Source organism: Balaenoptera borealis (genome assembly GCF_965194805.1).
Source record: "Balaenoptera borealis genome assembly, chromosome: 3".
In the NCBI taxonomy this organism is placed as follows: Eukaryota; Metazoa; Chordata; class Mammalia; order Artiodactyla; family Balaenopteridae; genus Balaenoptera; species Balaenoptera borealis.
Window position 1 is genome coordinate 86,219,604 of NC_138866.1, and position 15,847 is coordinate 86,235,450.

General features: G+C 44.9%; 1 protein-coding gene and 1 long non-coding RNA gene across 2 annotated transcripts in view; one reads left to right on the forward strand and one right to left on the reverse strand.

The window, feature by feature from the left end:
• Window positions 1–15,818, reverse strand: LOC309627169. The gene is made up of 4 exons (XR_014243561.1): window positions 11,525–15,818; window positions 10,439–10,601; window positions 9,210–9,323; window positions 1–5,638 (listed from the first exon to the last, which is right to left on the reverse strand). It is a non-coding gene; the product is annotated as an uncharacterized lncRNA (long non-coding RNA).
• The window catches only part of MAP1A (microtubule associated protein 1A), a 20,305-nt gene continuing 14,253 nt past the window's right edge, over window positions 9,796–15,847 (forward strand). The window contains exons 1-2 of the mRNA XM_082388676.1: window positions 9,796–10,063; window positions 11,022–11,123. Of these exons, the coding sequence (XP_082244802.1) occupies window positions 9,826–10,063; window positions 11,022–11,123 (340 nt within the window). The 5' untranslated portion in view covers window positions 9,796–9,825. The remainder of the gene's footprint in view (window positions 10,064–11,021; window positions 11,124–15,847) is intronic.

Genomic DNA, 15,847 nt, shown 5'->3' on the forward strand with positions numbered 1-15,847 from the left:
ACATGGATGAATCTTGAGGACATTATGCTAAGTGAAATAAGACAGCTACAAAAAGACAAATACTGTGTGATTCCACTTATATAAGGTATTTAGAGCAGTCAAAATCATAGAGAAAGTCGAATGGTGGTTACCAGGAACTAGGGGGTAGGGGGGGAATTGGGAGTTATTGTTTAATGAGTATAGAGTTTCAGTTTTATAAGATAAAAAGAAGTATGGTGTCTATGGCCATACCACCCTGAGTGTGCCTGATCTCATCTGATCTCAGAAGCTAAGCAGGGTTGGGCCTGGTTAGCACTTGGATGGGAGATGACCTGGGAACGCTGAGTGCTGCAGGCTTAAAAAAAGGAGGGGTAGGGTATGCAGACGGATGGTGGTTACGATTCCACAACATTATGAACATATTTAATATCACTAAACTGTACACTTAAAAATGGTTGAAATGGTAAATTTTATGTGTATTTTATTCTATTATTTATTTATTTATTTATTTGGTTGTGCCGAGTCTTAGTTGCGGCAGGCGGGCTCCTTTAGTTGCAGCTCGCGGGCTCCTTAGTTGCAGCTTGAGGGCTCCTTAGTTATGGCTTGCCTGCTCCTTAGTTGCGGCACGTGGGCTCCTTAGTTGTGGCATGCGAACTCTTAGTTGAGGCATGCATGTGGGATCTAGTACCCTGGCCAGGGATCAAAACCAGGTCCCCTGCATTGGGAGCACGGAGTCTTAACCGCTGCACCGTCAGGGAAGTCCCATATGTGTATTTTATCACAATAAAATTTTTTGAAAAAAATATACAGTTAAACTATTATATTTTAAAGTCATTTGAAAAAATTCTACCAATACATAGGTTAATTTATTTCACTTTGATTTTTATTTTTAGTGACTGCTTTCTTCATTTTGATTTTTTAATTGAGGTAAAATTTAAATACAGTGAAATGCACAGTTCTTAGTTGTATAATTTGATGAGTTTTGATAAATATAAACATCTATTAAACTTGTATACCAGTCAAGATATAAAACATTTTCCTCACTCCAGAGAGTTTTTCATGGCAACTATATTCTTATTTCTATCACTATATATTAGTTTTGCTGTTCAACAATTTTGTATAAATGGAATCATGCAGTATGTAGTCTTTTGTATCCATCTTCTTTGTGCATACAACATTTTTGAGATTCATCCATGTTGTTGCATGTATCAGCTCAGTAGTATTCTTTTGTATACATGTTCCACAATTTATCAATTCACCTATTGATGGATATTTGGGTTGTTTTGGACCATTATAAATAAAGCTCCTATGAATATTCATAAATATGTCTTTTTGTGAACATACGTTTTCATTTCTCTTGGGCTGATATACAGGAGTGGAACTGCTGGGTCATAGGATAAGTATTTGTTTAACTTTATAAGAAACTGACAAACGGTTTTCCAAAATGGTTATATAATTTTATACTCCCACTAACAACATATGAGAGTTTCAGGTGCTGCACATCCTCACTAACATTTGGTATTGTTAATGTGAAGTGGTAGTTCATCGTGTTTTTCAGTAAACTTTATACATCATTTATGTACAATAAAATGTGCCTGCTTTAAGTATAAAGTTTGATGAACTCAACAAATGTATATATGTGTGTAACCACTACCATAATCAAGTACAGCACATTTTCATCACCCCAAATTCCCTTGTACCCCTTAGCAATCAATTCCCATCCCCTCCCCAGCCCCAGTAACCACTTATTTGCTTTCTATCACTGTAGATAAGTTTTGCCCATTCTATATAGAATTTCACATAAACTTATTCATGCAGTATGCACTTGTGGTGACCATGAATACACATCACTGAAATCTTCTTTCAGAGAGTATATTTGGTTGATGACCACACCTGCTGCCACTCTGGACCTACTCCCACATTTGCACCAAAGCCACACTCCCATAGGCTAATCCCAGCCAATGCCAGAGAACAACAGGGCTACAAAGGCAGGCCCAATCCTGTGATAAAAAAGATTCTTCCAACAGGTCCTTTGACTTGAAGACTCTTCATCAGCCTGGCCAGACCTTTTTGGGACCTATGCTGTAGGATAAGACTCTTCCTTTCAAATCCTCATTCCTTTCCTCTCCCTTTTCCACAGATGTCAGACCTGTATCTTGGTCTGAAGCTCTCTCTGCCTTCCCTTGATCTCTCTCTGTGGTGGTTTAAAATATATCCGCAAATTCAGTGACACTCCCTTCAAAAGGTAGAGCCAATTTCCTTCCTCTTGAGAGTGGACTAGACTCAGTGACTCGTTTCTAATAAATAAAACAAGGCAGAAGTGATGATGCCTAACTTCCAACGCTATGTCATAAAGAGGCATTATAGCTCCCTCCTTACTTTCTTGGTTCACTTGCTCTGGGAGAAGCCAGTGGTCATGAGGATACTCAAGCAGACCTATGGAGAGTCCTACAAGGTGAGGAGTTGAGGTTTCCTGCCAACAGCCATGTGAATGAGCCATCTTGGAAGCAGATCATACAGCCTCAGTCAAGCCTTCAGATTACCGTAACCCCAACTGACATCATGACGGTAACCTCATGGGAAATCCTAAGTCAAAACCACCCACCTAATTTGCTCCTGGGTTTCAGATCCTTAGAAACTATGTGAGATAATAAATGTTTGTTATTTTAGGCTGCTAAATGTTGGAGTAATTTGTTTCAAAGCAATAGATAACTAATATACTCCCCCAATAAATCTCTTGCACGTCTAATCACGTCTTGGTATCTACTTCTCAGGAGACCAAAAAATATTCTTTTGTGTTTTGTTTCTTTTGTTTCAGCATAATGTTTTTTATTTTTCATCTATGTTGTGTATATTTGTAGTTTCTTTTTATAGCTGAGTAGTATTCTATTGCATGAAGGTAACACAATTTGTTTATCCATTTTCCTACTGATGGATGGGTTGTTTCCAGGTTTTGGCTATTATGAATAAAGTTGCTATGAACAACTATCGCAAATCTCTTTGTGGACATACGTGTGTTGACCTTTCTTGGGTAAATGCCTAGGAATGGAATTTCTAGGTCATAGTGTAGATGTTTAGTTTTATAAGAAACTTCCAAATACTTTTATAAAGCCGTTATAACATTTTACACTACTATTAGCAGTATATTAAGAGTCTTAGTTGTTCCACATCCTTGCTCACATTTGGTGTTATTGGTCTTTTAATTTTTGCCATTTTGTGGGTAAGTGATGTTACACTGTGGTTTTATTTTTTATTATTATTATTAATTTTTTGGTTGTGCCATGCAGCTTGAGGGATCTCAGTTCCCTGATCAGGGATTGAACCCTGGCCATGGAAGTGAAAGCCCAAAGTCCTAACTACTAGGCCACCAGGGGACTCCCCACTGTGATTTTAATTTGCATTTCCTTAGGACTAATAATGTTGAACACTTTTTCATGTATTTATTGGTCATTTGTATATCATCTCTTGTGAAAATCCATTCAAATTGCTTGGCCACTTTATAATTGGGTTGTCTTTTTTTATTGATTTGTAGATTTTTAAAAATATATTCTGTGACAGGTTGTTTATCAGATTGGTCATTTTGATTTAATTTTGTTTTATACTTATGTAAAACATTTACATGATTCCAATGTCAAATTTACAAAATAAGAAAAATTCAAAAAGTCTACCTTCCATCCCTGGCTGCCTTACAATCTGTTTCTTCTTTCCTCCTATAGATAACTTTTGAAAAGTTTTTCATTTATCTTTGGAGTCACTATTTACTCTCTTTCTCTCTCACTCCCCATTTGGGAGGCAGGAAATCAGATTGGTTCTACCTTTAAAATACTGTGTGTCTAGCATCCCACCATCTCCACTGACATTGCTCTGATCTGAGCTACATCATTGCTCACCAAGATTACTGCAAGTCCCCTGGCTGGTTTCCCAGTGTATTATTATTATTTTTAACCATGGCCCCTTAGACCCCCAGGTGTCAAAGTCCGGCGGGCACTTCATCCTCAGGGGTGATCGGAGTCCAGTGCTGGACATCATGAGAGTGGTTTCCCACTTTAATCCTTACAGCCTCTACAGTCTATTCTCAATACAGCAGCCAAAGTGATCCTGTAAAAATCTACATCAAACCATACCATTCCTCTGTTCAAATGCCTGCGTATGCTCCCTAATTCACTCAGAGTAAAAACCAAAGTCCTAACAATGCCTACAAGGCCCTATGTAATCTGGCCTCTATTATCTCCAATCTCATCTCCTATTCCTCTTTCTTTCACTCCTCTGCTCCAGCCACAGTGGGCTCCAGCTATGCCTTGAATATACCAGGCATACCCCTACCTTAGGGACCTTGTACTGGCTATCCTCTCTGCCTACAAGACTCACTACCAGATACCCAAATGGCCAACCCCCTTACTTCCTTCAAGTCTGCTTAAGTCTCATCTTAATAAGGCTCACCCTGACCAGCCCCTTTAAAATTGCAATCTTTCCTGCCCCTTCACCATTCTTCCCCATCACCACACCCTGCTCCAGCATTCTCAATCACCCTTACCATATTTTTTTCTTTTTTGCCACAGCACTAATCACTTTCTGACATACTATATACCTATTTATTATTTATTATTTGTCTCCCCAACTAGAACATAAGCTCCACAAGAGCAGGGATCTTTGTGTTTTATTTGCTGGCACACAGTAAGTGCTCAATAAATATTACTGGATGAATGACTTAAAAAATGAATTCTAGGCATTGTTCTAAGCATATTTAAAAGATTATCCCGCTTAATTCTCAAAATAATCCTTAAGGTGGGGTGCTATTACTAATAATTTGACAGATGAGAAAACTGAAGCACAGAGAGGATGAGAACTTGCCTAAGTTCACACAGTTGGCAAGTGAGGAAGTCAGTTTCAGAGAGGCAGTTATTTGAGTTAGGCCATACTCCTTAAATTCTTTGTGAGATGAGATGGAACCTTATTCCACAAATAAAGTAAATTATAAAGGTAAAGGTAAATAAATCCCTAGATGAGAATTAAGGGTAACAACACACTCAAGGAAAGAGAGGCAGCCTGAACAGAAAGTTCAAGAATGGGGACTTCCCTGGTGGCACAGTGGTTAAGAATCCGCCTGCCAATGCAGGGGACACAGGTTCGAGCCCTGGTCCGGGAAGATCCCACATGCCATGGAGCAACTAAGCTCGTGTGCCACAACTACTGAGCCCGCGTGCCACAACTACTGAAGCTCATGTGCCTAGAGCCCGTGCTCAGCAACAAGAGAAGCCACCACAATGAGAAGCCCGTGCACTGCAACGAAGATTAGCCCCTGCTCGACACAACTAGAGAAAGCTGCGCACAGCAACGAAGACCCAACACAGCGAAAAATAAAAATAAATAAATAAATTTATAAAAAAAGAATGGCTGAGGGAAAGGCAAATGGCTCAGATTGACTGAATGAAGGGGTTAATGCAAAGTACTTACAGGAGGTATCATTAGAAAGGGAAGTTAGGATGTATGATGAAGGATCTTCAAGAAAGAACTGATGAGGACTTCCCTGGTGGTCCAGTGGGTAAGACTCCGCGCTCCCGGTGCAGGGGGCCTGGGTTCAATCCCTGGTCGGGGAATTAGATCCCGCATGCATGCCGCAGCTGAGATCCCACGTGCCACAACTGGAACCCGGTGCAGCCTAAATAAATAAATAAATAAATATTAGATAGAAAGAAAGAACTGATGAGAAGACAAAGTATCTGTGAGTTTGTAATATTGTAAAGGGAACAAAGTTTCTGCAACCCAAGTATACCTTGAAGGAAAGTAACTCTATTATATGAATATCTTGAAAGAAAAAAGATGCAAAGTTTAATTCATACACAGGCATGGCCTCCAAACTAAGTTATACATATAGATTCTCTGTACCACCATCCTCTTAACCATCACATGGAAGTCCTTAGCGATCCCTACAGTAAGAGGCAGCTTTATTCAGACTAAAGGAAAAGGTGTTACCAGAGGCCACAGCCAAACACTAACTTTCATTTCAGATGCTAATGGAATGGAAAAGAGAAAATAGTATCCATAAATATTTCTTTCTCACATTTGGGAATCACTTTCTTAAAAAGAAGAGTGTGGAGAGTGAGGGAGGAAAAAGGAGAAGTTTCTTCATTGTCCTTTGCAATGCTCTGCACAAGGAGGGTAAACCCAGTGCCTTTGCTCTTCCCATTACTGAGGGGACAAATAATAATTAGGAAAATTATGCAACAAATGTTTATTGTGGGCTTCCTCTGTGTGCTAGATAGAGTAATAAATGCAGACTTCTTCCCCATCTCAAACTTTTTAGAGATTATTTTACTCTGTGCCCCATTAGAGGTTATTTCACTCTGTGCCTTTGCAGATAAACCAGCTATTCATGCTAAGAAGTGACCCTATGGTTGCTGGTATGTATTATGATCATAGCATTTTCCCCAAAAGCCAAGGATAAGCTTCTGACACATCAATCCTGTAATCCAACACACCTCTCTCTGTGTAAAGAATGCTTTACAGGCAGAACTGAGTACAGGATGGGAATGTGAGCTGCATACACCTCCTTTTGGATATTTTGGTTGATGAGACCATGCAATCCAGCAGAGCAGGCTGGAATTCTGCCAAACGAGCTCATATCCCCAGAAAAACTAAAGACATTCATTGGGCTAGCAGGGAGGAGCCCGTATTTTTTCTTTATGAATTATCAGAGCTAGCTTAAGTCCTATGGAGACCCTAAGCATTGAAAGGATTATGGTACCTTCCTCTCCCACACATACATAATTCAGAATGAGTGTAATTAATTCCAATAAATTTCTGATTTTCTCATGAGGACAACTTGAATAATTGAAATACCAAAAATGAAATTATTTCCACAAAAAATTTAGAGATGCCCCTCCTACTTTGTTAAGCATGTATATGATTTACCTGTTGGGTATTTATCACTATATATTATGAACTGACGAAAGTCTGGGGGCTGAGAATCCCTTAAGTGGCTTAAACTTAGCCAAGGATACCATTACCTTTCAAACCATTTATGATCCATAATATCTTCTGCCTTGTGCCCACTCCAGTGCATACCCAAGGAAAGAGCCTGTAATACCGTCTTCCTTTTACACCCCCTCTAACTTCCTTTTTCAGTGATGGATCCCTAGAGATCCCTTCCACAATTCAAGGGTCCTTCATCACAAATAGTTTGGAAAGCATTGGTTGTAACTGCTGTATCTACCAATGCTGTATGACAAGAGTGTGGAAGAGAATACAGAATAGGAGAGTTCCCAAAAGATCATACCTAGTCAGTTCAAGGGGTAAACAGAAAAATGAAATACTGCAGTGGGCTCTATAACCACCACACACTACTGCATGTGCCTCACAATCATGTATATCATATGTTCTCAAATGGACGGGTCTTTGAATGCTCCTGCCACAGCAAACTATTCCTAAACACAAAATAGGGCTTCATATACTTCTCAATTCATGTATAAATGTATTTCTTTAAAGATTTTATTCAGCTTTCGATGCATTGTACGTATGTCCATCAGTGTTTTCTGTCTTCAGTTGTAAAATTCTGGAGCATAGATGCTAACACTCCACAGTTTTCTTTTAGTACTATCATAACCCGTATTTGCAGCTCTAATTATTATTATTTTTTTAATTAATTAATTTATTTATTTTTGGCTGCATTGGGTCTTCAGTGCTGCACACAGGCTTTCTCTAGTTGCGGCGAACGGGGGCTACTCTTTGTTGCAATGCGCAGGCTTCTCATTGCCGTGGCTATTCTTGTTGCGGAGCACAGGCTCTAGGCACGCGGGCTTCAGTAGCTGTGGCGCGCGGGCTCAGTAGTTGTGGCTCGCGGGCTCTAGAGCGCAGGCTCAGTAGTTGTGGCGTACGGGCTTAGTTGCTCCGCGGCATGTGGGATCTTCCCGGACCAGGGCTCGAACCCGTGTCCCCTGCATTGGCAGGCGGATTCTTAACCACTGCGCCACCAGGGAAGTCCCCTGCAGCTCTAATTATTTAAAAAGCCAATTCTAGCAGGGTCTGAGATCACAGGCCTGAATTTCTGCCCCTACCATCTGATCAGTGCGTGGTCCTTCCCTATACCATTCATATCTATTGTCTAACCTCTTTGTCAGACTTGATGAAAGCAGAGCCTATGGTTAACTGCTGCTGACCATTATACTGAGGCCCTGTGCTAGTTAAAGGTTTCATCTCTACAGTTGCTATGGTAACTATCCCCTTCCTCTCCCTACAACCTATTCTGGCTCTGTCTCCACGTGGCACTCTTTTCTGATTGCAGAAGAGGAGGCTTGCACATCTCTCTGTGCTCTTTGCCAGATTCAGATCTGCAAATGGTGGGGTGGAGGTGTAGCACAGCATTGTCTCATGCGTCATATAGGGTGAGGCATCCCCACCGTCTTATGTTCTGCCAGTACTATTTCTCCCTCTCTGCTACAAAAAGGATTTTCAGAGCCCTGTCCATTTTTAAAAACTGAGATGTAATCGACATATTATGTTCATTTCAGGGAGGGCCCCAATACCCAAATTGGAGAATGGATTGGATATTTTGCTAAATACATGTTCCATGATAGGAACCAGGACTGCTGTGAGGTACTCAAAATGCAGACACTGTCCAATCCTCCTCAGGGCCTCCAGAGAGGAGGTGGATGAGAACGTGGTTCACATGCAGCCTTGCTGAATCAGGTGCCGTGCTCCTTTCTTCCCTGTACATCCGGAAAGTATAAGGCAAATGGGACCCCAAAAAGTGCTGCTGGAGCCCTAGGGTGAAAGACAGGTTCTGTCTGATACATACACATACAGAATGATTCAGTATCCTGTGTAAAAGAAGACACTGGAGTGCAGAGTAGGTGGTGGAGACACACTGAGGAAAGGGGGAGGGTAGACTTACATCACCACACCATTTTTACAAGGATGTTCCAGTCAGTCATAAAACGGTGCCAGCCTCCTCAGTCCTCTTTCACATCCCCTGGTTTTTCTTTTGTTTTGGTTTTAATTTTGGAAGGGCCAACCTCTTCACTGGTTCAAACATTGCCCCTTCTATTTTGAGAATTCCCTGGGGGAAGTAATACCATTGTCTCCCAAGGTTACCCAACTCACTGTGTCACATTACTTGCAGTTGGGTAGGTCTTTCCTGGGTTTTACTCAAACCCCCCTTGCTGCAGTCTGAGCTCATTGCACTCAGCAGAGATGGCGATGAGCCAACCACTATCTTCGGAATAACAACTCACCAGGGACTCAGGGCCGGAAGGTCATTCTGTCCCTCCAATACTGCACAGCCCTCCAGAGCACACCCAGGGCCTGAGGCAATGAGGATAGGAACACCGAGGACGCAATGTAGGACCCTGGCAGGCAGTGACAGAAGGAAAAAAAAAAAAAAAAAGCTCCAGACAATGATAATACAGACACACCGACAAAGAACGATGCACCCAAACAAACTCAGAGGCAGAGAGGGACAAGATGGCTCCCCTCAGTTCGGGCGAGGCTGCGGAATTGCCAGACAGCACTTATCCGGGAAATATCCTAACTAGAAGCTTCTTCTGGCGCCGAGGCAATAGACTCGCCCCTCCATCCGGCTCTCAGAGCCCCCATCCCTACTCAAGTCGGAGTGGGAGCTCCCTCTGGAAAACGAGTGGGGGCGAAGGGGGACAGCCACGCCCCCGCCCCCCCCAGGCACAGCGAAACCGCAGAGCCGGAGCACGCGGCCCCAGCCCGGCCCCTGCGGCGCCACTGGTCCGCCCCCCGACAGGCAGCAGCCAATGAGCGGCTCCTGCCGCCGGCCTTTAAGAACTGCGCGCACTCTCCCTGCAGCGGATGCTGCCGGCCTAGCACTCCAACGGAGTTTCCATGGAGACCGAGGCTGGGCCCTGGCGGCCTTTCGACGTTGCCATGGAGACAAGTCCCGGGCTAGGGCTCCGAAGCCCCGGCTCTCCGTTGGCTCAGAACCCAGCGGAGCCGCTGTGCGAGGCCGGAGCCGCGGTGGCGGCGGCACGCTGGGACCTGCGGAAACACTCTTTGCTCATCGTGATCGGCGATATCGGTACAGAGAATCAGCTGAGGGCCGTTCGGGCCCACCTTGAGCAAGGTGAGCTTGCTGTTCTGGCTGCGCTCGGGACATCCTCCATCCCGTGCTTCTCTGCCATGTGCATCCTCCATCCCTAGCGTGCACTTTCTGAGATCTGCGCACCCTGTTAATCTGAATCATCAGCCCCTGTCACCTGCATCTTCTGTGTCACGCGTTCATATCCTCCCAAGCTGCCAACATCTCACATCTCCATCCTTCCCGCACACCCCATGGCGTTCCGCAATCTCCCTGAGGCAGGGGGGAGCGTGGGGAAGGGGGGGGGGGCTGGGCAGTGCCTGGGTGGGGGGCCCTCTGGTTACACCCCTCTCTACCGCAGTGTCTTGGGCCAGAGGTCCTGAAAGTCGTCACCACCCCCTGGAGAGTCCATGTCCCTACCTTAGTTTCTTCTTTAGGGCGTCTGAACAGGAACAGGGTGCGTTTTGAACGCCGCAGACAAATCTCAAATATCCCAGTGCCAGCGGCCAACCTGAGAGAGTGACCTTCGTGGCCACAAGCTCCTCAGTCCTCCAGTGCCTGTGGCGCAGTGCTGCGAAGCCACCTGCGGGTGGAAGCATGCCGCGGGGGAGTGGAGGCAAGGAGGGGGCCACACAAGGAGAGTTTAGAATCCTACTTACCTGTATCGGGAAGGCAGTCCCTAGTATCTGGGAATGGGCCCTTGGGTGTCACTTCTATCACAATTGGGCAACTGCGCAAGAAAATTCCTACATACAAACTCATTAATGACCAAATTTAGCCTAAACTCTGCCCTCCTCCCTCTGGCTCAGCAAAGCCCAAGAAAGGCACAGTATGGGAGCTGAACATAGGCACTAGCCACATTTCTTAAAGACATTAGTGAGGCTGATCATGGCAGCCATCCTTATCCCCTCCCTCTCCTTACCCCTTCTGTGAGCTTGGAAATGCTCCCACAAGTCCAATCCCTCTGACCTTATCTAGGTCCCTCTTTGTTTTTCTCTCACAGGGATTCTCTCCTGGAACATTGATTTATCATCCATTGACTTGAACCAACAATTGAGACTCTTCATTACCCGGCACCTAGCTCACTTCTCCTCAGAGGTCAAAGGTTAGGAACCAGTGTCATTTGTCTCAGTCCTTTGGGTGAGGGCTGGTCACAGAAGAGCAGAAGTCCAGTCTCCCTGGCAGAACTGGTCTTGTGGGAAGTTTGAGTCAGGGAGGAGGGAGGGACTCCTGAGCGGAAAGTTGTAAAGCTCTTTAGCTATCCCCACGTACCCAGTACACTTCGCAGACAGATGGTATGATGGTGGAGGAAGCCTGGAGAACATAATTTCTACCTGAGAAGAGGGTGGTTTATGGACAGCCACTGACGTGCAGTAAGGGAATGTGGTACCTCTTGAGTGATCAGTCATCTCCCAAGTTAAAAATCACTTTTTTTGTTTGTTCCCCTTTCTGTATGCCCTGGCCTCCTTGCTTCCCTTTGCAGAGACCCTTGAACCTCCCACTCACCTTCCCAGATCCTTGCTTAGCACTTTCCCTCAGGCTGCACAGCCTATCCTCCAGCTTTCAGGGTTTCTGGCTCCTTTGGCTCAGTCAACAGATGTCCAGAGCAGAGCAGAAACCTTGTACTAAAGGCTGATGAGCACCATGAAATCCAGAGTGGAAGCAGGGTTTCCTGGATTTACTGCTGCAAGAACTAGTCATACTTTGAGGTTTGGCACTGAGATCAAAGTTCACAGGATGCAGCTTCCCATTCTGCTGTGTGGGAGAAATGATCAGGAATTTGAGAAAATAATATTTTAGGAGTTATTATTCCACGACAATATCTGTGGGGAGACTGCAGAAAGTCCTACACCCCATTATAAAAGTGCTGGGCATCTGCTCATGTTATTGGTAAATGTTGACAAACCAATTCATACACCAGTGTCTTTACGGAATATAAATCCACCCAACTCAACAGTCACTGCCATCAAATGACTGAATTCGTATCTTATACAGATAATTCTCAATTATCCAGCATAATAGATAGTCACTTCCCTTCTTTTCCTGCTCCTCCTGCTAACTGCCACATGGTTGGTCACTTCCCTGATCACCTACTCCTCTGCTGCTCCTGGAGAGAGAAGACATGGTTAATATGACTAATGCTCCATTATCTTAGGAATATGTGCAGCATTTTAAAAATGTTAGGCTGGCATCTTCTTGATGTGACTGGCTTCCTATGAAGGTAACCAGTCACTGTTTTGAGACTGCCTTCTGTTTAGTGTTACTCATTTCATGGCTTCCTCCATTAGCTCTAATAATGTTAAAATCAACAGTTTTACCACTTTATTAATCCTAGGAGCTTTGGTGCAAGGCTGGATAAAGGGACGGCAGCTTGAAATTAATGACTGAAGTTTGGGGAGTATCTGCTGATGTTATTAATTCACATTGAATTCTCCAACCTTGTCCTTTTAGACATGGATGTAAGAGTAGGATGCTTTCTGGAATGATGTAAGAATGAACAGAACTTAAACCAAAACACCTAGCCATTCTTCAGATTAAGATTTGGGGATGCTTGGGAAAACACTTACAGGGAGATGCATAGTTACTCTCAGGGACCTCTCAGAAACATGCACTGATATACAAGCACCTACTAGATCTTTTCAAGCAAAGAGTTTTACCATGGTGTCCTCAATGGGCTTAGGGCCATTATACCCAAGATCAGGGCTTACTTTTGAGTTTTCTTAGGTTTGGACATTTTCATGGTGGCCTGTCTATGTCCCTGGAGAATAGTGGAGAATTTCCTGGAAAACCCCACAAGGCCCAAGACAGCCACAGCCCCACCCCTGCTGGCTCCTCTTTCAGCTGTCCCAGCAGACAACAGCCCAGAGCAGCTGCAGACACTTCCCCTCCCTTCAGCCTCCATTAGTGGGGAGGCAGAGGGAACCAGGCTGCTGGGATGGGCTCAATGGAATATGCTAGTACCTTATGATTTAATCCTTTCTGCCCACCCCATAGGCTGGGCCACCATCCCTCTCACCTCTCCTCAAGCCCTGGGCCAAAATGTTGAAAAGGAGGACAAAAATTTATCTTGCTATGATAGGGAGAGCGTAATCATTCCTGCCACTACCCCCTACACACATACACATACACATACACACACACACACACACACACAGAAAAGGAGGGGACCCTTTGATGGAGCGTCAGTGGCCCAGCTCCTTCTAGTGGTCAAATGTGGTAAAGGCTTTCCAAGGTGAATTTGCACCACTTTTGTCTCCAGTGGTGACTTGGAGCCTTCCTTTTTAACACCTGCAAAAATATCTGGAGCTTCTAAGAATTTTAAAACAAACCCAGAAATGATTAGAGCAGTGGGAAACTGAGCTTAAATGACACTCTAATACTACTTCTACTATTGGGCACATATAAGAAAGGGAGAGGGCTTCATAATTTATAATTCATGATGGATATTCTAGGACTAAAAGAACACAGGCTGGAGGACCAGTTTGGAAGCCTTCTGTCTGACTCTGCATCACCACTGATGCACTCACTCAGGAAGTGTTAGTTCCTTTACTTCTGCAAACATGAAGACTATTCTGAATTAATACAACAGCTCATTGGACCCTAGAACTGGGTTTTGCATTGCTGTCAGAAATGGGAAAGGAGGGACATGAAGAGTATTTTAAGTCCCTTCCTGCAGGGCACCTCCCAGGCACCTGGGTTTACCTGGGAGCTAAGTTACTCTAGAGTTGAGATTCTGGTTTAGGATTTCCCTGATCACCTAGGTGACCTCTCATAAGTCTTCCACAAAAGGGAGACAGACTTCCAGTGGTATTTGTGCATTGCAGGTTTAGGATTCTAGGAATGAAGGACTTTTTCATCTTTTATGTCATTCACTCCTCATAGCATTATTGGAGGATGGTACTAATATTACACTCATTTTATAATTCAGGAAGCAAGCTTTCAGAGGGCTTAAGTGGCTTGTTGAAAAGCATGATTAGTAAAAAAATGGTAGAGAGGGGTCTCAAATCCAGGACTTGCGATCTCACTTTGTGTCTGAGCTCAGGCCTCCCTCTCATCTTTGGCGTCTCACCATTTCATTGCAGCAGAGCCGAGGAACACAGCGGGTGGAGGTGTGGTTGTGGTGGGTGGCTGTTCAGAGGGTGAGGGCTGAAGGAAAACTCCACTGGGAGTTGGAACCTTGCCCAGGGTGTGGCCCTTGGGGGTAACAGCTGAGAATAAGGGTGGGCTCTGTGTTGGGCTGAGAAATGTTATTTTGTTCTCAAGCTACATGTCTACTCAAGTTTCCCTTTTTGCACACTCCAGAAAGCTCCAGAAAGCAGGGAGGAGATGGAAGGTTTGAGGTGGGAGGAAATAAGAACTATGAAGTTGCAGAAAGGAGGTGTTTCCCCTTTGTGATGTTCGGAACTCAGCCTGCTTTGTGTTGTATATCTCTGTAGCTGGCCTCCTCTATCCAAGTGGGGCTGTTGCCATGTTGCTGCTTTGCATCCCCGGACCTCAGCAAGGATTCCTCCCCCTCTGGAGTCCCCCTCCCCCCTTGCACTGGTGACTCAGCTCCTCCTCTCCTCTGGTGGCAGTTTAGGGGGGATGGGGATGCTGAGAGCAGAGACTATTTTGGCTTCTCTGACCTTCAAAAGCAGCTCTTGGCAGCCAGGGGCAAGGGTGGGGCTGGTGCTGGGCTAAGAGTGGGTGGATGTCATTGTGAGGAAGGCAATAGCAATCGGCCAGGACTGGGGAGGGTTGATGGAAGGGAAGAGGGCAGGGAAGGACTATGTGGGAACATGAGCATTGCCCTGTTGGAACTAAGTGCTGGAGCTCTCCAGGTCCTCTCTTTGAGTCCTAGAGCATGTGTCACCAAATCTGAGACAGGGGTAGAGACTAAGGGAAACAGGGCCAATATTAGAAGGATTAAGATCCTATAAAATGGAGACATCAAAGAGACATAGCAAAGTGCAGAGACAAGGAGAACAGGGACCCAACACCCTACAAAGTCATTACAAGATCTTTTTAGTCCGAAGAGTACTTTCTGTGACATTTAATAATTGGCCTAGAGTAAGAAAATCTTGTACGCCTGGGGCCCTGGTGATATTCCTTCATCCCTTTAACTATTTCACTGAAAGGCAGAAAGTGCCCTGAATCTTCAGAAAATGCCTCTTCATACCCAATGACCAAGAATCCCAAGCATCAGTGCCTGTGTGGCCGCTGTGCTGTGCTGCATCGGCACAGAACTGTATGCGGTCTTAGGGCCCCTGTGCCCCACCCCCGATGGGCTAGAGATGGACCAAGGACCATGTGTCCACTCCAGAATTTCAAACTACCCTCCAACCTAAAATGAGACTTATTTCTGCACTCCCACCCCATTTCTACAGCTGTGGCTCAGAAGCCAGCAGAGCTCAGCGCAACTCCCTCCCTTCAGTCGTCCCCAGCCTTCTCAAGTAGTCCCCCCTCACTCCTACCCCATGCTTTCAGGCCCCCAGCCTCTTTGTCTCCTGCTCCTCCAGGGATTGACGGTCACTCCCCGAGTCTGAGGGGAGAGGCAGCAGATGGTTCCGGAGAGAAGGGGGAGGGCCCAAGCAGCCCATACCTCCTATGTCCCCCCAGTGTGTAGCACAGGGCTTTGGTCTTTTGGCTGATGCTAAAAGAATATTTCTTAACTAAGCGGGGTTGGGGGAGAAGGGCCCTGTGGGCCATTGGAGACCACCCTGGCTCTGAGCTGCTAGACAACTCCTCAGCTCCCAGCCAAGCAGAAGCACCAGAGCACTGACATTGTGAAGGCAAAGAAACAGTTAAGTCTCCAGTGCCTCGTCATGGACCAGCCCCTCTTCCCCGCCC